We start from the raw sequence: 23,463 nt of genomic DNA, 5'->3' as shown, positions 1-23,463 counted from the left end.
ACAGGCTCGTAGCTCTCAAGTAGAGTGCCTTCATACACACGCGCGCTTTTGCTTGAGTGGTGACATCTCAGCCAATCTTCCGACCAATCGTTTCTTAATGCATTTTGAAGAGCGCGCAATCTGGTGTCACTGAGCTCGAGCGCGTAGCTTTGGCTATTGTATAGACGCCATTTTACCGCCCAAGCAACGCACGGAGTGCGCGAGAGCGTCACGCGCTGACACATTCAGGGCAACAATGAATGCCTTCACCCTCATACAGACAGACATGTAGGCACCCTACTTGCAAGTTTTGAGCCGGGCTCCAGGCGAGCAAAATAGAATATTGGGCTGGCGTTTCGATTGTGCGTCATCACGCTTCCCCGCTACAGTTTTTTTATACTCCCTGCCATTCGCAGTACCTGCGTAGCAGAGGCTAAAAGAGCGAGCTCTTGTAGCAGTGTTTCTTCTAAGCACGCGCGCTCGTGCAGTGCGAGCATCGTTCGGGGGAACATGTTTTTGCAAGCTTTAGCTTCGCTATCACGTAAAGTGAAACATACGGGCTCACGGAAGCTATGAAAGAACGCAATAAAATACTAAAGCTGTATGAAACGCTGGGGCCCACGAGCTGCATAATTCTTTTTTTTCTTTTAGTTTTTTTCTTTTTTTTAGACATTTTGTTATCACACGTCTACAGATGCTGACAAATGCTTGCATTCGAACGTGGCACGTGCAGAATCGAACGTTACAGCGCCGCCTGGATAGTGCTGCGAGGCTGCCAGCACAACATTGTCGCGACTTGCAGACGCGCTCGCGCCCCCTGCCCGAGAGCAACGGGTCTATACAAGAAAGAGGGGGCGTCTTTAAGTTGCTCTGACATTAGCGCGAGTCATCGCGTGAATTTGGAGCGTGCGAGAGCTCCTGCTTTGGAATGCGCCCAGGCGGCATTGCTCAGCATTATAAAGGCAGCTGGATGGACGGATCGCTGGTACTGGCTATTAGCGGCGAGATGTTTCGGTGGCGCCCTCGTTTGGTTTCCTTTCGTGACGTCATTGCCTTGTGAACAACAAGTTCGATGGTGTTTGTAATGGGCATGGTGGAAGCCTGAAATCACAGTGCTCTCAAGGCAACGCTGCCAACACCGTTAAAATGGAAGTTTTTGCATTCCTCTTATTTCCGTTAATGAGACATCATTTACTGACGTCATAGTCAGCATTCGGCCAATTGGGATGGGCCGACCACAGCGACGCTTTCGATCGCTCACGTCGCCAATACCCTTTTTAACAAGCGGCAGCGTGCTTGCCCAGGCAGCACAAAACGTCGTGGAAACGTCGAGAAAAAGTCCCGGACGTCCGTGACGTCCCGCATGACTTCGATCACGTTTTTTCGATGTTGAGGTGACGTCCTTATATAACGTTTCATTAGAGTCCAATCAGTGACGTTGTGACGACGTTGTATTTCAACCCAAACGTCGTCAACGTTCCCACGACGTCGACGCACGACGTTCTCACAACGTCCAACGCTCACGTTTCTTTGACGTTGAACCGAAGTTCATAAGTGACGTTCCTTTGTCGTCCTGTCCGTGACGTGCTGGCGACGTCACGTTTCAACTTTAACGTCGTCATCGTCGCCACGACGTCAAGACAAGACGTTTTAGCAACGTCGAACACTCACGTTTCTTCGAAGTTAAAATAAAGTCCAGGATGACATTACATTATTACCCCGTTAGTGACGTTTCAGCGACGTCGCGTTCATACCTAAATGTCGTAAACGTCATACAAGACGTGCTGGCAACGTCGACCACTCACATTTTGTTCGACGTTTTTAGATTTTGCAGCTCCATCTCCAGCCGCAGAATCACTGTGGTCAAGGTGACAGTGCTCAAGAGCCGCAAACAAAACTTGATTTTTGAGAGGTTGAGGAATTTAAATATTTATACATTAATTTGCGTATTTCAAAATGCTATTGTTTGCAGATCGATGACGCTAGGGAGGGCATTTACAAAACTCAATGTACACGGAAGAAAAAAAAAATCTGAAAGCATGTTGGGTATATCATTTATTTTAGATGTGCTTGTTATAATTTTGGTTTGTTAAAAATATTGTTACGGGTTTAATTTGCAACTAGGAACGGAGCGTCTAGAACGAATCGAATAGTGCAATTCTTGAATTTTGTATCACTACTACGTGGTGCACGTTAAAGACCCCAGGCTAGCGGTTGTACTGCACTGGCTAAATTGCTCATCTACAGCGAGTGACTCGTGGCAACTTTCAATGGCTGACCAAGTACACGCTGTATAAATATCCCCATAACCCAATTTGCTTTCTGCACGCGCGTTGTCGTCTTCCATGGGTCCTGGGCCCTGGCACGCGCCTCAGGGGCGCCGCTACACTGTCCCCTCTCCAGGTCATTTCAGGCATGCATCTTTTCCTAGGAGCATCCATACTGCTTCGCGACCACCCGAGATTGTTTTAAGGTTCGTCATTTTATCTTCGTATTTTCTAACTCATGCTCACCTGCGCACAACCAAAAAATTCGCATCAACATCACAGTTCATCCACAACACCAACTTCCAGCGCCTTAGCGTTTTCAATAAGTCGGGGCGCAAAGTCTTGTCACGTGACTGTCAGTACAGATCTGGCTTTCGTTGCCACTGGTGACGTATCGAAACGAAAATCACATGCCAGCACACACTATATCAAAGCACAACTTCACTGCACACTTGCGCATTTTTGGAGTTGACCCCCCCAAAAAAAACAATGCCCGGCAATGACGAAATCTGGTGGATACTGTCAACAGTTTGTGGAAACCTGAATGGACCAGATGACGGTCCAAGAAGCGTTCAAGTTCAGTCCGCACCTACGTGCCAGAAAAGAAAAAAAAAGGAAGAAAAAAAGAAAACTGCCGGCACGGCGCGAGAGAGAGGGGAAAGGTAGGCAGAGGAGATGCCAGTGGCAGCCCCATAGAGCCCCATGCGATGCGTCGGGAAATTCGGCAAGAAGAGGGCGAGAGAAAAGTCGGGGAAGATGGCGACGACGAACAATTGACAAGCGTAAGTTCCGGGTGCACGTATTTTCTCAGTCGTTCCCAAAATATTTCACTGAATGTTCTGTTCTTCGAATTGGCCCAGAGAGAACAGCTCTGGGACCCGGTCCAGCTTTTTTCGAAAGCCAGTCACTAGCACCGACCGTCACGTCTACGGGTCTACGAGGCAGGCTGCTATGTCGGCGTGATTTTTTTTCGAGTCTGCATACAGTGTAAGTGCTGCGGTTGGATGAGTCGTTCAAGTCGCCCCTGTGAAGAAGTCGGTGATCGCCAAAAACGCCGTCGTATTCAGTCGCGACTCGAGGACCTTTTTCACATGTTGAGTCGTACTACTGCTCGGATCAAGGTGCCTGTGAGGATATGAATGACGCCCCCCAGAAAACAAGTGGCAGTGCACATAACGGCGCGTCAAGTCCAGTCTCCGATCAAGACCCTTCAGACGCCTCCGACGATCCCAATCAAGGACGCCCAGCGGACGGAATCCCCCTTCTGAAGCCATTCCCGTGCACGCAGCGAGAGTACCAGCTATGTGCGATGGCGGCTAAAGCACGCGCGTCAGCACATTATTCAGAAGCAGAACGAGGTAAGCGGTGGAACATTCCGTGCTGCGTGACATCGTCTCTTGTTTATTTATTTACGTGAATTTGTTTGTTCTTTTATATTTTTGAGGCTGGCACATCTTGGGCCGTCTTTTGGAGGCGCTCCGTATTACATCTCGTGTCTGAAGATGCTCAAATAAACAGTTCGTACCAAACCTGTGTTTTAGCTACTTCCTTCGTACTTGCATGATAGCAACTTGCCTTCGCAATAATACTAAAAAAATACTTTTTTTATGGGGGGGGGGGGGGGGGTGGACAAAACGTTTTCCCACGACGGCTAGGGAACGTAATTTGGAAAGGTTTCTCGACGTTCTGTGAACGTCGTTGGCAGTCCGGATGTCGTAAACACACGTATCATAAACGTCGAGGAAGGACGCAACGGCCCACTGAGACGTGCCTGTGACGTGCAACAAACGTCATTTGGAACGTCCCCTCGACCTTCTGTGCACCTTTTCTCGCGGACATTTAAAGGTTTCATCGACGTCGAAGGAAGGTAACGTCCGGACCTTCGACGTTTTAAGACGTCACGTTACAGACGTCTTCGACGTTCCTTTGACGTTTTCTTCACGTGTATGTGCTGCTTGGGTGTAAGCACAGGTTGCCTTAGCTCGCATGTAAGTGCAAAAAGGATTAACACGCGAACTTACCAGCACGACGATTCTCGTCTGTCTCCCGATATTCTAATTGCATAAGATACTTCAGATGAGCGTCAACGACGTCTCAGTCGCACTTCGCAGAGCAGAGTATCTGCGACGGTGAGCCGATGTGCCAAAGACACAAGCAACCAGTTGTGCGTGATGACATGACGGGAAAACCCGGAACCAACGCGGCTAGAACCGCTCAGTTGGGAAACTGCCATAAAAACTGCTCTGAAAAAGTGGCCCCGATCCGTACTCGAGAACCGAGCTAATGGCGATCCATAGAGTTATTATAATGTACGCTAGAGGTTCAAGTGGCGCTAGTGTGCTGACGCAAATTGAAGCAGACAGCAACCAGTCTAAAATTGACTTCCGGTAATGCATTTCTATGGGAAAAAGTGAGTGCATTTTCTCTCTGCGCTCGATCATAAGAGCAAATATCCCGAATAATTCGTACGTACTAGGGAGCTTGGAACATTTCTCAGTCAGGCCGACGAAATAATTGGTCAGTTACGGTGTTTTTCTTTCAAATTCATCGCATTAAAAACGGTTCTAAAACAGCTTCGTACGTGTATTTATGTGCACTGTCGGACACTGTTAGCGCGAACACGACGTCGGCGCTTTTCAACGAACCAAGAACATCTGGAAATTAAGAAAGACGGCAAGAACTACGCAGTAACACCGGATCAGTAACTACACGTGCATATACGATCAAAATTAATTGAAGGCCACGTAATCTATTCCTATTTTAAATAAGTAAGTACCGTTTTATTCTTTCTGCTCTGAGCGAAGCTGCTTGTTCTACGTTCAAAATATCACTCGCGCGCTCGAAATCTTTGAGAACAAGTGCCCGATTAACGCTGCCCGGCAGAGAAAACAATACGAAGAGACAACTTTTATAGCCCACGGACTTTATTTTCTACGTTTTGAATGTTTTTATCCGCTCATGCACGACGGGGTCATTTTTATATAGTGACAGGACTGGCATAATTATCAATATATAAGCGTCACCGGATTGCTGGCGAGCCTTGAACCCACTCTACATTCCTTTCGATTGTAATTTTGCTTCGAATCGTCGCTTGTTTTTACACACCTGCTGCGGAACACACGTTTGGGACTGAAATGCAGCGAAGTTAAACATCGGTCACTGATGAAGAAAAATGCGCTAACTAAAGCAATTACACTTTTACAGCGTTACTCAAGGTACATACTATTCGGTACGACCCAAATAACCAAAGTGCTCCGTGTTATTTTCCGGCGAAGAGACAAAATGCACGCGCGCTTTCCCATAGGAATACACGGGAAGACTGGAAAAGTAGACTGGTTGCTGTCTGCTTCAATTTGCGTCACGGAAGTCGCATAGACACTAGCGCCAGTTGAACCTCTAGCGTACATTATAATAACTCTATGTGGCGATCACAGCGCCGCCATTTCTCCCGCAGCAGCCACTCGGGGAACTGCACGTGACGTTTATTTTGGATTTAATCGGCCATTTTGGCGCCGAAACAGATACGATGTAAGCGGTTTTAGGGATGCCACTTCATTACCACCGGGACGCGCTACCTGAAACCTGATTTTAGCGCACGCTAGCGCTAAATTTAGCGCTTGCGTTTGCGCACGCGACGCAAGAAAGTTTTAGAATAGCGTTTCTCCGCCGCGAAGCAAAAGCTCAAGCATCTCGCGCTTGCAACGCCACTAAGATACAGTCACGATTTGTATTTCACACAAAGAATGCTGAGACTCAAGAAAAAAAAAAAACAAACAAACAAACAAGACTTTTGGTTCAGAGTAACAGTTTACGTTTGTTTAAACGTGAGAATACCACGCGATCGATCGACCGGTCGTGTCCGCATGCGTCGCCTCGGCAAAAGTGTACTGAATTTCGCCGATAAACGTTCGCTCGTCGCAAGCATCAAATTGCCGGTGATCGTTGCCCACCTTACTGGGTTTTTCGAACCGAGTGCAATGTTCGCCTGTGCTGAAAATCGCAGTCACGAGGATGCCGCCGACGTCGCGATCACGACGCCGACAAAGCGGCCGTAGCCATGGTCCTGGGGCCGCCATTTTCTTAACTGTGCTCATCTTGGTTTAGCCAACTTCTCATCACGAATCCTTCCTGGACGAGCGCAAAGACCCTATGCGTCCTTGGCGTACGCACGCAATTTCCGAGAAATAGCGTGCGCTAAAATAGCGCACGCAAAGCGCAAAACGTGGTTAGCGTTCGGAGCATGCACAGTGGCGACGACGCTATTCTTTGCGTACGGAAAGCTTTAGCGTGCGTTATTCTGAAACTCCCTAATGAAAGCGAGAGTTACAATTAAAAACGAGCGTGTTGGTTAATAGATACAAAACTTGAAAGTATAAAACAGAGAGGACGAGGACGGGAACAGGACATCTTTCATGTCCTGTTCCCGTCCTCGTCCTCTCTGTTTTATACTTTCAAGTTTTGAAAGCGAGAGGCTCAATCGAACCAGGTTTTAGCGACCGAAAACGAAACCACAATTAGTTTCATCGAATGACACTTTAGCGAATGGCGGCGCTCTTATTGGCGAACGGCTCAATCACTTAATAACCTAGCCTTCGGAACCCTGGGGGGTAAGCCTTAGGGGGTGCACGCTCGAACTTGGTACTACATTAATTTCCCCCGCGCGATAGCAAGGCCTGGGTTTAAATAGTTTTCTGTAACGGACAACGTAAGGCGCTTAAGAAGTATTTCTACCTCTCCTTCAACGCCACTAAACATCCGGAGAGAAAATATTTACCCAGGCGGTTGTGCTGTAGAGGGTTGTGTCCAGAGTAGCGGCACCATAGGCCTCCTGCGCTGAATCTTTGAACGGATCGTGGCGCCCTTCGGTAACGGGCAATAGAGTGTTTGAGTAGTACAAGTAAAGCGGCGCCGCACTCTAAGAAAAAAGGGAGGAGAAAGGTAGCAAAAGCGACTGTTCCTCCTTGTTGCGGACAAGTTGCCCAGAGAAGGGAGGAACGGCAGTTCAGATGAAAGGAGGAGGGAGAGCTCCTCCTTGTTCAGTTGGCGCAGTGGTAGAACATCGCGCTACTGACCAAGTGGTCAACGGTTCGATCCCCCGAAAAGTGGGTTTTTCTTTTTTTTTTTTTTTTGTAAAGTTTTTTTTTTTTTTGTTTACCAAAACACACATAAACAAACCCAGACCGATGAAAGGAAAATTAAAGTCCTTATTATTCTCCGAGACGTTTTCCTCCTCCAGGCAGACCGGAGAAAGCTTTCGCCCTCCCGACCCATCTTCTTTCGATTTCGTTTTTCGAGCACATCGCGCACGTTGTTTAATAAATTAATGTTGAGTTGATTGAGCTTCAGCGGCAGCGAAGGCCGCCTGTAATTCCGTCTTCTAGTCCAAACGTGCAGAACATTTCGGTTGCATTGACGTTTTTACCACTAATTTTATCAAACGAGCTAACGAAGCCGCTAGAAACAGCGAAGTTCCGGAGCAGTGCCAGCAGCGCTACATACACTGGGTAAGACGGCCGTCTCCAATTTGCGGGACACACGCGGAACTACAGCAGCGAAACCACGAGGAACTGTTTCGACGTTTTCGACGTTATGGAAATCGCGGGAACTGCGTCCAAGGAAGGCAGGTTTTCCTGCCGGCTGCCTGGGTGCCTTCCGTGCAGAGTTCGGTTCCGTTGTCCCGTGCCGAGTGCCAACCGGCGTTCAACGTGATTCTTCTGCGTGTCAGGAACATCGTCAACGTGGTTCTGTATTTCTTCGTGTCAGCGACATCGTGATGGCAGTGTTGTGGGTTGTGAACAGAAGACTGGAATTATCGCCGATGTGACCGTGTGTTCGCGTATCAGTGGTGTAACAACAAGATGAGATGACGTAAACTGTCGGGCATTGATGCCGCTGGTCGGGCCGTTATCGGAGGGGCCGGGGTGTCGCAGGATGACATTCCGCTTTACATTAAAGAGTTTAAAACCACTTGAGGGATTAGGTGCAGTCGATCGACGTGTGGATAGTCATGTTGGAACGCTGGTCTGAACGGTAAGCTCTATCGTACAGTGGCCAATGTGACTGTCGGTCCCCGAGAGCGATTGCGCTCTGGGGAAAAGACAACACTACGAAAGTATGACGGAAAGGGGAGGCACTCACTTGATCGAATGACGTTTTAGCGAACGCCCACGTTTCATCGAACGACACTTTAGCGAATAGTCGGACGCCGCGAAGCGGCGTTTTCGGGTGGGCCAAGTGAGTTCATATTTTTGTAATGAGTTGCCGCAGACTGTCGCCGCGAAGCGGCGTAAAGCGCAGCGCGACGGATGGGTTAACGCGCGCCCCCGTTATTCGCTAAAACGACCATTCGCTCAAATGTCGCCGTTCGCTAAAATGTCATTCGCTCTTGTGATATGGACCCGACGGAAAGTACGTATATTTATAATGGAAGTTTAGCATAAAAAAAAAAAGACAGGCAAAATCGAAAAAAAAAACAAAAAAAAAACGCTATCCTTTATTTTACTGTTTAAATATATTACGGTTCCTGTAGAAACTGCCCTCTAAGTGGCGCGCTGGGATGAGCGCTAGAAGTTTTCGAGCTCGCAACGGCGCAGCTCCGTACACTTAACAGTTGTCGCAAGTCGCGGCTTTGACTGCATTCAAGTTGATCGAAAAGCGATTTCTGTGCCCGTGAAGCATCACTTCCAGCTGAGTGGATATCCGCTCTACAGAGATTAATTCAAGACGGCAATTGCAGCTTTGCGGGAGCAGCACAAATAGAAAAACGAACACTACAATATAAATACTGGCTACGAAGGGCCATGCGGGAAAACAAACTCATGGCTTGGAACCACATTGAAGTGGCTTGATTTATTGGCTTTCAAATAATTATGGCATGATCGAGCGTCTTCTTTTTAATAAGAGATTTATCCCCTGAGCCATTAAAAATAGCCTGAGATCTATGACATTGCGGAAAAAAAATGAACATGTTCGGAATATTTTTTTTTGCTTAGGGAGTCGCCGAAAAATTCCGTACGTTCAAAACGACCACTATAAAAGACGGAAACGCAGGGCTCGGTGGTAGTGATCGGGGTTGTGAGCTGTTGTATTGATGGTTGTATGTGCGATGCCTGTGTATGCGTTCAATATATGTTGACCTGATGTTTGTAGTGTGCGAAATGTGTCTACATGTGTTAGAGATTCCGAAGAAAAGGAAACGCAATTGTGGCGTAAGGAAATAAAAATATTTTTTTGTAAAACATGAATTGGGCGGTACCTAGCGCCACCTAGCCTAGCTACGTGCGATTACTCTGCTTGACCCTGCCATCTGGTGGCAAGCGATTTAACATCCTTTTACGCTACGCGGCTACGCCATAATTTCGTGTTACCGTGCTGAGATAAGCCAAGAGGTTGCTTCGGATTTGCTTTTTTTTTGAGAGCGGCTTTTGGTTTTGCGGGCGAATGATTTTCACTCCTCCGTGATGTGAGGTTGACGCAACGGTTGACGAAGGAAGTGTGGCTCGAGGAATAGCAAAGGTAGGACATAAAGTGCGCGAACTGAGTGCCGGTCGTCTCCGTTGAACATCGCAGTGCTGACGATGAGAAGACTGAGTGACTGCATGCTTTTGAAACGTAAGTTTCTTTACCTGCAGGGGTAAAGAAACTTCGGAAATAAATACAGTTCGCGGAAAGCTCGTGTTACGTTTTTATTTCCTGCTCCTCTCGCTTCGTGCAATAGACTTAGTGTTCTCGTTAAGCCCTTACCGAGCTCGATTTACTCGATTCGTGGCCGCCATAATGAGATGCAGTCGACGGAGGAACTTTTCCTCCCCTGCTTAAGGGACGAAAGTTTCTCCCTTTCTGAAGGAACATATGTGTCAAGAGCGTTCCTCCCTTTAGGGAGGACTATACTGACCCTTTTTTCTAAGAGTGCGTGGAATAACAAACGTGTTCGGGTGGCGTTTTACCTCTGCACGCTGCTGTTACTTGTGCGTTCGCGTGGTCACGACTCAAAATATATCGCCCGTATAGTCGTCACCTCACAACGTTACCCCGATGGCCCGAGCTCGCCTCAAGCTAGTAATTTTTTCTTCGTCCAAGCACGTCGAAACCGGGAGCCATCAGCTCGGCCTCGATGCTTTCGAATCGTCGCCGTCGACGGTACTGTTGCGTCGTCAACTGTCAAGAACGGGAAGAACTCCGGAGTGAACTTCTACAGACTACCATCAAAACCGTGCGAAGTCGAGCGAAGGGAACGACACTAGCCGCCCAGCGCACTGAATAAGCGAGACAATAGACCGATCTCACCAAGCATTCGACGCATGCGCGAGGCAGCCATAACTTTAGTTCGCAGGACGCAATCGGCAGTGCACGTGACTGTTCGTGCCCTGCACGCGCAGAGCTCCAGCCAGGTTGTCGCACGCGCAGAAAGACTAAAGTTCCCTCGATGCATTGCGGCAGCGGTGGCGTAGTCAAACTGGCTGGTGAGATCGGTATATTGTTTCTATCGCCCTCCAGGTTGTTCTGCTAAGGCACGGCCACTCAATCAAGCGGCCGTGGCATGCATCGAAACCTATCGTCATGCAAATTTTACGAACGGGAACACGCTATTGGCGACGTGAGCGATCGAAAGCGTCGCTGTGGTCGGCCCACCACAATTGGCCGAATGCTGACTATGACGTCAGCAAAGGGTGTCTTATCGACGGAAATAAGAGGAATGTAAGAACTTCGATTTCGACGGTGGCAGTGTTGCTTTGAGAGAACTACGATTTCAGGCTTCCACCTGCTGATTACAAACACCATTAAACTTGTTGTTCACAAGGTAATGACGTCACAAAAGGTAACCAAACGAGGGCGCCTCCGAAACATCTCGCCGCTAATACTGTCCGACCAGTGGAGCGATCCGATTGAACTATTAGCGATGTGCGCGACCAAAAGCGTCGCTGCGGTCAGCTTTCCACGATTGGCCAAACCATGGGCATATGAGAATTGTCAGATTGTCAACTTTGACGGTGTTAATTTCGGATTGCGATGGCTCCTAGCTTCCACTGTGCTTTTTAAACACACAATTGAACTCGTCGTCGCACCTGATGGTAAGTAGCCAGGATAACAACTGGTGACGTCACGGCGAGGCAAATCCCAGTCGTGACGTCACAGATGGAAACCATAAGAGGGCGCCACCGAAACATCTCAGCGCTAATAGGGAGTATTCACTGGCGGCCATAGCTGTGTGCGCGAATGTTGAGCGCGTGCTGACGGCGAGCTTCCACAGTTCTTTTGCCACGTGCATTCCGCACCATCAAAAGCTGTCTTAGCAGCCTATTGATGTGAGATCGTTCTGAGCATGCGCTCTAAACAGCACCCACAAACATGGCGTCTAGTGAATACTCCCTATACTTCGTTTCAGCTTAAGTACAGCGCAGCCAATGCTACAAGCGCGAGGTTTCAGTGTCCCTGCCAAGCACTCGCGCTCATGCAGTGCAGTCACTGTTCAGGCATAGCCTCCTCTATACTGAGAAAGCTGGCACAAATACTTTTACTATACTCTGTTTCATACTTAGCGTGCAACGCTGTCAAAGCTACTGTAGCGAGCGCGTGGCTTCATCTATGGTTTTGTTTGCGCGAGAACGCGTGCAAATGATCAATGAGATCAAGTCCCACGCTTGCGCCAGTAGCTTTGACAGCGTTGCACGCTAAGTATGAAACAGAGTATAGGGGGAATACATTCCACCAGAGCCGTATATGTAGAGAGTTTGGTCAATGGGAGGCGCGGGCAGAGCCAGGGCGTGCGGCAGACTCGGAAAGAGGTCTTGGCATGCTCTCTTGACCAACCAGAAGCCGAAAACAATCCCCTAGCGGTGGTAGTGAGAAACAGTTCTGAGCCGATCGATCATCGAAGGTCTCTGTTCGTATATGGTTTTAATAAGTGCGTAAGAGTGAAGTGTAGTAATTCTTTGTGGTTGAAAATAGCGTGCACGTGTTGTTTTATTATGATCATGCAGAAAGATGTAAGAAACGAATGCGCCGCTCAACTCTGTTTTGCGCAGACAGAGTGAGACCGCTCTGACGGCAGATTCCCGGCGCTCGGCGTTTGGCGTAAGGATTGTGTCGATCTTTCCGCTAGTCGCACTCTTCCACCATCATTTTAGATGAGTGTGATTGAAACATCACGTGTACCATACTTTCAGCCATCTAGAGTTACTCCAATGCAGTTATCAGGTTTGTGTCTCGCGACCACCGCCAGGGTATTATTTCCGGCTTCTGGTTGGTCACATTCGAATTTCTGAAGACGCCCTGGAACACGCCCAGCCCGCTTTCGGCCAATGGCGCCGCTTCATTTGTCTCCTATACTTCCCAACGAATGGCCAAACTCTCTACATATACGGCTCTGCATTCCACTCCTCTCAAATACAATAGCCTCGGCGCGGACAGGTTTTCTGGGCTTGGCTAGAGCCATCTATCGTCGGGGAGGTCTCGGCAATCGGGCGGTAAATGATGATATTGATGATGGTTGTTCTACATACCAAATTCATTGTTGTGGAAGTGCGCGAGACACGTGCCGCGCACCACTTCTAAGAGCAGCATGGCGTCTAAACTCTAGCTCAGTTACAGTGTACTAGTATTCTAGTACACTGTAGCTCAGTGGTGCGCTAAATACTTCGCTGCGCTGTGCCGCCATGATCTTCCCAGGGGTCGTACGTTGCACGTGCCTCGTGAATCGACGCACCTTGCACTACTTTTGAAACATGAAGGGGCTTTAGGTGGAATCGGAGACGACACCGCCGCGGCCGCCGTGAACATCCACGTGCACTTGCGCGAGGACTGACGCGGACCTCCACTCCATCAGGGCTGGATTCGGCGCTGTAGGCGTTCTGTCTAATGCAAATGAGCAGTGTGGAATGTATTCCCCCTAGTAAAGTATTTGCCTGGCACTTCGCGAAAAGAGGCGGCCGCCGAAAATGGGAAAGGAGGGGCGGGGAATCGGGAAATGAGGGGAGATTGCCTGCTAGCGCCACACAAGAGCGAGCGGCCATTCGACGCATTGTGCATTGCTGCTTTGCTCGAATGCGCGTGCTAGGCAGGAACGCGAAAAGCGCTGGGCTCGCGCTTTTGACAAAAACACGAAAACAAACGTCTTTCGGGGAGCGGCCGCTCATGACCCAAGCGCTCACACACATCTCTGCCCTTTCTGCTCTGCGCTACCATATCCGTCACCGTTCAGCGCGCTCCTCCTCTCGTTTTTACTGCGGCCACGTGCCTTACGGCTCCGTCGTCGATGTGCCAGGCTTTCTCAGTATAGAGGAGGCTACGGTTAAGGACCACATGCTCGCGCTTGTATAGCATCGGAAATGAAGTATATACATCATGCATGCGAGCGCACCAACGCACCACAAAAAGTAACACGCATGTGCTGGAGGTGGAGCTCGTTCTGCTGATCTTATGTTGCGTGACGCGTACATCGAAGATGTGCAAGAAAAGCTGCAAGAGCTCAAGAGGTAGCGTACAGTACTTTGCTTTTCTCCTGCCCTGGGTGGTTGGTTAGCAGACGCACAAGCGTACGGGCTTTCGCCTTTCTGTTCTAGCCGAGCCAGCCACTCGAAGAAAAACTTCTGAAAATAAAGATTATTATCATTATTATTGTGCTCGATGCCACGCTTGCCTCCCTCCCTTCCTGTTGCGAGGTTCTTTGGGGTTAATAATTGAAAAGATACAATGTCCTTCGTTTTTCTTAAAACATGTATTTACAAAAGAAATCAAAGAGTTCATATGCTTATACTAAGAGAAAAAAAGAAAGAAAACTTAGTTAAAAAAAATGGAAGAAAGGAAAACGCAACAGTCACCATGTCTTTGAATCACCATGCGCAGCAGCGGGTCTTGCGTCTGGAGCTGTCGTTGTCGGCCCACGGTTGTGGCAGGCAGTCAGGAGCGGGAGCGGTTGGCTTCCGTCGATGACCCAAGAGTCACCGCACCAAGTGCTCGCGCAGTAGGAAGCCGGGCAGCGTAGGTTTCTATGCGCTGCCCTCGCTGGAACAGGCTGCCGGTCAGACAGTAGGAGCGAACCACCGATTGCCCTGGGGTGCTATGTTGCGCTTTTTGGACTCCCAGGAGACTTGGAAGAAGGAAGTGACGTCAACGACACAGCAAACGCAGATTGGGTGTTGATTTCGTTTTCTTCTGTCAACATCCAATCTGCGTTTGCTGTGTCATTGACGTCACTTCCTTCTTCCAAGTCTCCTTGGAGTCCAAAAAGCGCAACATAGCACCCCTGGTCGAAGGTGTCGTTCCCACCCAGCACGTTCTCCCGGCCGGTCCTTTGCACACTCTCCGTGCACGCACTACCAATCTCTTCTCTTCTTCGTCATCTTCCTTGTTCCTCTGAGCCGATCCATGGTTGACTTGCATTTCCATTCTTATTTAATTACGTATGTACGTGCATGTTAGAGCGTGCGTGTATAATGTCTTGCATGGCGCCATATCCTACAGGTACGGGCCACTGGCCTTTTGTGCTGACCAAACTCTTCTCAAGAGTTAAATAACGATGTGCTCGGCCACGGCCGGACTGGGAGCGCGCGCTCTCTTTCTCTTCTTACGGCCTTCGCAATCGCCCGGGAGTCAATGACATTTCTTCTCCGTATGTAGTTCTCTTGCTTGCCACCAGAGGCGCAACCACCTCACCCAACCTAACCCCACTCGGAGAGTCCCTTCGAGCTGCTTTGCGCTGGTGTTCGAGCTCCGTAGATTGTTGTTTTGGCAACGGTTTATTGAACTTTGCTCCGATTTAAGTAACTTTACCGACAGGCAGTGTCGTCAGCAAACTGCGCTCCCCTGTGACGAAAAATCAGCTGGATATGTGCACAAGTCCTCGAGGAAGCACCTTAAGCTGTAATATGCACTGTGCGAAAATTGTATAGACTATTACACCCTCGTCTAGAGCAGCTGACCGACTTCATGTGCGGCCTATGAGATGATGATGCAGACCACGGCAATAGAGAGATTGGGACTGCTTACATACATTTCACGAGAGTGTACGAATTATTTATCATTTAGAGTTCCTCCACTTAGAAGGGGTCCGTCCCCTCCTGTTCTTGGGTTGCAACAGAAGTCCTGGAGGTAAAGATGAGTATAGTTTTTCCGCAATTGCGTTTGCTGTTTCTGCTTACTACTTTTTACTCCCGAATCTCTCGGAGATGTGCGGCAAATATTCACCGCGTTGAAATCATCAGAAACGCATTAGATAGTGGCTGAGGGTCTAAACGTAAGGATCAGGTGTCAAAGGCTATAAATATCTCTGCAGCGAGTTGCGACAGCGCTGAGATACAATGTCAGACGCGCTCTGTGCAAACGGCAAAGGGTAGTCCAGGGGTTAAAGCCCCTTGATATGTTTGCGTTTGTCGTGCAAGTAGCGTCAAATGCGCGAGTGCACGAGACCCGGGTCTCGAGCGGCCCTTGGAAGCGAATGGCGGGGCAGCACTGAAATGAGCGGCCCTAGGAAGCGAATGGCGGCGGAGCACCCGCTCGTGGCACGTGTCTCACGCGGTTCCACAACAATGGTTGGCGGTACTTGTAAAAAACGGCTATATCAAGGGGCTTTACCAGGGGTGAGGTGACAGCGCCCCCGTGAATTGCGGTGGGAGGTGGCGGTTGCTCCAATTGCAAAGGCCGTAAGAAGAGAAAGAGAGCGCGCGCTTCCAGTCCGGCCGTGGCTCGGCTACAGTGAACTAGAATATAGGGCAGTGGAGCGAGCGAGCCCCTCCGCCTGACGCGTGCCGTGTCGACAGCAGCGGCGGCGCTGCGATCGACAACACTTGAATGCAATGGTCCGAAACCGAAACAGACGCGGCCCGCGACAACCTTTGTCTTCTTTGCTGAAATGTGAACCACTGAAATTCAGGGTGCGTACGCTCGTAATTTATGCGGTTAGTGTTTCCTGTTCGCCTAGCTGCAAGAAAACATCGAATCTTCCCGTACAGCGACTTTCATATAATGCCTGGGGCACGAACTACGGTGCAATTTTCTTATTCACCTAATAACAGCGCTCTAATAAGCTGACTCCAGCGTTGTGGTATTGAACAAAAACAACATTTGCATTATTTTAAAATCGTACACAACTCGGCATCCTAGTTTCTATGCACCACAAATGAAAAACAAAGCTATACGGAATGCTTGGCAAACTTTATTGCTTGCCTTTGCATATTGTTGAAAGTAAGTTTGCAGAAACTAACACTTAATGAACGTAGTGAATTCCACAAGACTAACACATTTTGCTCATCCTGGCGTGCATAGCTGCCCTTCTCCTAGATAGAAGATTGGACCTGTTCAGACCTTTCACAAAAAAATGAAGCCTCGATGTTACATAAAAGCTGATAAGGCAAGGCGTCATGCTCTTTGCGTGATCTGCGCATCCAATCTTCAAGAGACCAGCACAGTTAATCATCTCCAAAATGTCCATCACACTCTCCCGGTGAACTTTCCGTACACTGAAGCAGCCTGTGAAGATATCCTCCAACGCTGGTTGAAGAAGCAGCTTGTGTTCCCTTCGGTTCTGGCTACAAATTGTGAGTAATATTCTGTATACGTCGAACTTTCTTGGCTCTGAATAGGTGCGGTCGTGTATTCGACCAAGAGCAAAGCCTAGGCCTTGGCGGCCTTCAAAGCCAAGACTAACCGGTGTATACCGGCCGCCGACCCGACCGACTGACCATGTCCCTCCTACCTGACACGTCGAGCATTGCCAATGAAGCGTTCTACCAAGCAGCCGCGCAAGAAAATGAACCTCCAAGCGACTCAGGGCCTGCAAATGGCTTCTTGCCCATCACCACGAACGACACCAGCTCAGACAGGTCCAGTACATCGAATGCCTTATGTTGCTCTGACTCTGAAATGCCACCAATAGAAAACAACTGGACAACGAGCAGCCGAAAAAGGTGCAAAAAATCGAGCATTGCATCAAGCGGTGACACAGTGATTAACACAACACCTAGCATGGACGCTCTCACAGTCGTGATAAAACCAGTAGACAGAGACCATCTCATAACAAAAGTGAACCCACTGAAGCTGCGTGAAAAACTTCAAGGTTTCGCCCCAGATGGAGTAACTGAAGTGCGACCGAACCCGAGACTGAATTTGTTAGCCGTTGACACCAGGAACATGGAGTCGACAAAGGCGCTGCTAACCATCACCTCTATTGGCGGGATCCCAGTGCGTGTGTACCAACCTCATTCAAAGGACTCAGCAGTGGGAGTCATTCATGGAGTCTCAAAAGATATCCCTGATGAAGAGCTACAGCAAGTTCTTTGCAGCATCGCACCCTTGAGAAGCAGTCGCCGACTAGGATAATCCGAAACTGTGAAACTGGTTTTCAACACCACTAGATCTCCTGAGTACGTCGTCCTCGGACATACCCGATTCAAGGTCCTACCTTTCATCGAGAAGCCCCTACAATGTCGCAAATGCTTCAATTTCGGGCATGTTGGAGGAGCGTGCACGAAACGGCAGCTATGCCCACGTTGTGGGGGCCCCCACAGTCGAGAAATCTGCGATGCAGACCATCCACAATGTGTGAACTGTGGAAACCACCACGAATCGACGTCCACAAGCTGCCCAGAATACGAGAAGGAAGAATCAATCCACAAGCTCAAGAACGAAGCTAAGATGGACTATTTATCTGCCAAAAAAGCAATCGGAACGGGCGTTTCCTCTGAAGAGACCAACCAGAGGCCGGGGCCGTCAAAGAGCATCACTCTCTCATCCGCTTCACCTGGGGCTACAAGCCATAGCACAGCTGTAAGAAAGCTTGACCAAAATCCTCGACGGGAAGCTCCAAAACCAACTGACTCCTATGCAGGTCGTTTGCACGACACCAGCGAGTTTCCACCACTGCCCACTCGTGCCCAGACTGATCCTGGAACCCCTCTTTCGGCTTCCTCGAGGCAGATATCTCAAACGACCGAGCGTTTTCAGAAGCCTGTCACACCAACCAAAGAAAAAAAGGAATGCGAAGAAAACTCCGAGACCCCCGCCCAACCTGGTTCTACTTCATCCGCAGCGAAGTCGATAATTTCTTGTGTTGCCATTAAGATCCGAAGCTTTTTGTCAGCATTGTCGCTCCCGTGGTGTGAAGCAGCAATTTCAATCATCGATGCTATCCTGCCATTCATACTCCTATGGTGCTGATGAACCTGATATGCATACCCAGGCACAATACTCGTATAAAATGGTAACCGACATCGTCGCACCACGCACGGTTCTAGCACAATGATCAGTAATCCCCCGACCAGCAGCAAGATCACCAACAAAGCCATTGTCTTGCAGTGGAACTGCAGGGGCCTACGCAAGAAAAAGTATCATCTTGAACATCATATCCTGCAGGCAAAGACCAAACCAGATATCATACTCCTTCAGGAAACGAATGGCAACTATAAACTATCCGGGTACCAACATTTCATACAGCCAAGCATCACCAAAAAATGTCGTGCCACGCGCGCCAGACCTAACCCCCTTCCACCATCGGCCCCGGTCATGGTCGTCACATATGTGGCCAATCATATCCCTGCGATTCAGTTGGAAACAGAGCAGCACAACACCGAGAGACAAGAACATGTAGCCGTAGAATGTCAACTGGGCGCCACTAAAGCAGTTATTGGGAATACGTACTGGACACCCGGCGGCCGCACCGCGCATACTACGTGGATCAAGGAAATCAAGGATATGCACCCTCGCAAAGATATCCTCATAGCGGGTGACTTCAACAGCCCGAACGTCGCATGGGGATACTATCACACTTCTCCTAATGGTCGCAGGCTTGAAACCGCAACCTCTCAAAATCGACTGACCCTTCTCAACGATACCACTATTCCAACACGCGCAGGCAACAGCGTGGAAGCTGACACAAGCCCCGACCTCACGTGGCACGCCGGACCGAGCAAAACAGAATGGGAGAACACGCTCGAGGATCTAGGTAGCGACCATTATATTCTAGCTACAACCATTGAACTTCTTATGGCACGAAAGAGCTCTCCACGGGCCAGCACCGCCCATATTACCAAGTGGATAATCTGCGGAGCCACCTCGAACAAACCGACGGCCCAGAAGACCCTGCGGAATGGGCGGAAAGAGTTATCATGACGCACCGCAAATTCACCAAACGCATAGCCAAATCCGAAGACCACCCATATATCGATCGTCATCTTCTTGACCTCTGGGACAAACGACAAAAGATGGTTAGGCGCTGGAAACGCAACAAAAAGAATAACCGCCTCAAGAAGGCTATCCAACTCATTACGGAAGAGGCGCAAATATACGCGCACGAATTGGCGACTCAAACTTGGCTACAAATGTGCGATGGTCTCAATGAACAACTCCAAACGCCTCGCGTGTGGCAGATCCTACGCACACTATTGGGCCAAGGCAAGCCTCGACACAGCCTAGAAAAACTTCAGCTCAGAACCAATAAGACCCCAGAGCAAATCGCCAAGGAATTGCAAGAACTATTATACCCAGTACAAAATAACCTCTACCGAGGATGAAGACACCGGTATCAACTCTCCATTTAGTAAAGAAGAATTGGCTACGGCCCTCCACAGCATTACGAGGAACACAACACCTGGGAAGGACGGCATCACATATACCATCATCAAGAATCTCCCCGAAAACTACCTCGACGCACTTCTTGATCAGATAAACCAAGCATGGAAAACCGGCATCATCCCACCATCGTGGAAAGAAGCGATTATAATTCCCATCCCCAAACCAAGCAAGCCACCAGACCGCATCACCAACCTTAGGCCCATCTCACTCACCTCTTGCCTAAGCAAGCTGACAGAGATGGTGCTACAACGCTTGGAGTGGCACTTAGAAGAGCACCACCTCTTTCATCACTCTATGACCGGATTCAGGCGTCATGTTTCTACACAGGACACAATGCTCCGAATACAGCACGACGTGCTCATTCAATCCAGCACCGCACAAACCAGAGTCGTCGCCGGCGTCGACATTCACAAGGCGTTCGACAATGTCATGCACCATGCGGTACTCCAAAAGCTAATTGACATCAAGCCAGGCAAACGCCTCTATAACTACGTTCGAAATTTCTTAACCGACAGAACGATAGAAATCAAGATTGACGACTATACCAGCCCCAAATTTCCCCTGCACGCCGGTGTCCCTCAAGGCTCGATACTCCCCCAACCCTTTTCAATCTCGCATTGAAGGACCTGCCCACATTACTCGGCACTATCTCCGACCTCCACTTTGGGCTTTACGCCGACGACATCACTCTGTGGTGTCACCGCGGATCACTGGCAGAACAAGAAGCAACCATACAGCAGGGCCTCAATGTTATCCGCGATTATGTACAAAGTATTGGACTAAGTTGCTCACCCAAAAAGTCGGAGTACGTAGTTATCCTAGATTCCAATACTAAAGATGCCGAGAAGACTAGGGACCTCATCCGTCTCGAACTCAACGGGGCAAGTATCCCACGGAGACCGCATATCAGGATCCTTGGGTTCTATCTGAGCCAAAACGGTAAAGCCGACCACTGGCTTAAATTAGTCACCAAACAGATCAATCAGATCATCCACATACTCGGGCGAATCACTCGCAAAAAGCGAGGCCTCCGCGAGCACGAACTCCGGAAAACCATCGAAGCCCTAATTACCTCCAAAGTGATGTATGCGGCGCCCTACATGCGCCTTACAAGGACGCAGCACAAACATTTAGAAACACAACTGCGCAAGGCAACACGACTTGCCCTTGGAGTGCCCCGTTTTGCAACGATCACGAAATTACAAGAAACAGGCCCCTTTAACACCCTTGAGGAGCGCATCAGCTTCCACCACTCCGCCCAGTACCAGCGCCTCCAAACATCCACACAGGGCAGGAACATCCTCAGAAGTCTTCATTTCGACATATCCAACATGCTTGACATCCCGCCACTGGAACCACCATGGGACAGTGTGCCAAGAATAGAGATCAGGCCAATACCAAAGAACATGCACCGCATCGAGAACAAGGCCCGGCGGGAACACCGCACATTCCACCTTTCACATAACACTACCACCACATACTACTGCACGGACGCCAGCTACAACAACGAGACAAAACTAGGCAACACAGCTGTTGTTGGCCCAGAATTCAAGAAGGCCCATCACCACTCCAACGCCCCTACGTCAACATCACTTGAGATCCAGGCCATCGCAGAAGCCATCCAGCAGCACAATGGTACCGACAACATCACCATACGCACAGATAGTCAAAGCGCCATACGCCACTTCAGACAGAACACGCTACCGGTTCACATCAGAGCTGTGCTAGTCAAGCATATGTACGAACACCCCAAACTCCACGTTTTCCTAGAGTGGATACCAGGTAACCAAGGGATCGAAGGGAACGCTCTAGCCCACGAGCTCGCCCGCGACCATGCCCCCCGGGGCCCTCCGACTCCCTGGCCGCAGGACTACGACCCGTACGATCATAGAAAGATCCTACACAAGGAGCGCACCCGTGCACTTAAACAACTCAGCCATAATAACACATCACTAAGATCTCCATCGCGTATGCTCAACAGAGAGGATGCCACCATCATACGTAGAGCACAAACCGGCACGCTCCTTACGCTACATCACAAGCACCATATCTCAGGAGCGCCAGGTACGCCCAGATGCAGAAGTTGTGGAGGCTACCCGAACAATGAGCACCAGTTATGGGCTTGCACAGGCGTCATACCAGCCAGAAACGCCATCATAAGCAGGTCACCTGCGCATCGCCCCCAGAGCTGGGAGGATTGGATTAACCCCCCTCCTGGGTATGAGCCTACCCGTTGGCCCCTCCTGGGTATGAGCCTACCCGTTGGCCCCTCCTGGTCCAGCACGTGAAAAGCACCCTGGACGAGGAGTGGTGACCAAAGCAAGCATCGGACTGGATGCAATAAAGATGTTTGTTCTCTCTCTCTCTCCAACGCTGTTATGAAGCGAAAAAGTTCGACTGAAGGATACAGCAGGCCACGTTCGTCATTATAGCGCACAGTCTCTGCAGCATGCAAAAGGCGTCCCTCCTCTTCCGGCAGCAGGAGGGTGCCAACACAAGCAGAGCATCTGCTCGGAAGAACGCATTTTCTTGCAACGTACCCAGCCAGGTAGTATATGAGCCTAGAGTCGCTCCTCTGCACATGGTATTTATGTTCTACTCTCATCCGAGGTATGTGAACTTGACAACGTTGCCTTCTCATCTGTGTGGGATTTCACTGTGTTGATCAGCATTTGCTTGGCAGTTTCTTGTCCCTTGTCTCCAACGTCAAGGAGAGAGCTGATCACATCCTCATCTGCATTGCTGCCTGCAACGCTGCGTGCTAAGTTGTAGAACGACAAACAGTGAACTGTGAGCAAAAATTGTTGCGGCGTGGGGTGCGTGTTGCAACCTGAAGAGAGTCTAACTATTCCAAAAAAGTTCTCGATCTTGTCTTGGCTCAGCCGCGAGGTGAGCACGTACGTGTATCCTACCTTCTCACGCAAATAGCGGAGCAGCTCAAGAGTACTGGTGAGAGTGATCCTTAGTCCCTCTGCAGTCGACTTGCTTAGGAAGTGCAACTTATCAGCCTGATACTCCCATGTGTTCAGAAAATTGAGCATTTCTTTGATCTGCTCTACACCTGCAGAGCCGGGTCTCAGGGCTTCTGTCGGGTGTCTGGCAGTCATGACACTAATCAGAGATTTCATTCTCATGAAGAACCGTTGTGTTCCTTCGATGTCACCGCAGTTCCTCTGCAGCCGCGTGCGATAAAAGAAGAATGCTCGCAAAGGGCCCTGTCCAAACAGCTGAAAGGCGTAACTCACTCTCATTTTTTTCAAAATTGTTGGGTGCGACATGGACACTTGTTATCCCTGGCATCACTTTCAAAATGGCTGCACTGCCTTCCAGCTTGAGGGCTTCTCTCACAAACTGCATGGACACGTGTCCTTCAGGCGTTTTGAAAGTCGTGGTGAGGAGTCTGTTCCGGACGTTCTTTACAAGGTGGGGAAAATCAGAAAAAAAAAATGAAGGAACCGGCTGCTGTCGACTGGATGTTGTATTTTGCAAATCACTTCTTTCAAAGATGCCCGCACGTTGAACATTCGCCACATTTTTCTGTTCCATGACGTCGCATCGCATGTCACATAGTCCACGAAGAGACCAGCCTTTTCTGCCAGAACTGTGGCCCTTCAGCACAATTTTGGCTAGAAGGTCACCCTTTACGTTCTCA

The 23,463-nt window shown here is 49.4% G+C and overlaps 1 protein-coding gene across 1 annotated transcript; it reads left to right on the top strand.

Annotated features, from left to right (window-relative positions):
• Positions 1-21,064: 21,064 nt before the first annotated feature.
• LOC121837405 lies at positions 21,065-21,547 on the top strand (the record flags this gene model as incomplete). Its single annotated transcript, XM_042293026.1, has 1 exon — positions 21,065-21,547. A coding segment is annotated over one exon (483 nt), but the record flags the coding sequence as incomplete, so codon positions are not given.
• Between the last annotated feature and the right edge of the window lie 1,916 nt (positions 21,548-23,463).

The sequence above is a fragment of the Ixodes scapularis genome, unplaced genomic scaffold (assembly GCF_016920785.2).
Source record: "Ixodes scapularis isolate PalLabHiFi unplaced genomic scaffold, ASM1692078v2 PGA_scaffold3__209_contigs__length_174095766, whole genome shotgun sequence".
NCBI lineage: Eukaryota > Metazoa > Arthropoda > Arachnida > Ixodida > Ixodidae > Ixodes > Ixodes scapularis.
The sequence above is the reverse complement of the archived record's forward strand: the minus strand, read 5'-3'. Positions and strand labels throughout refer to the sequence as shown.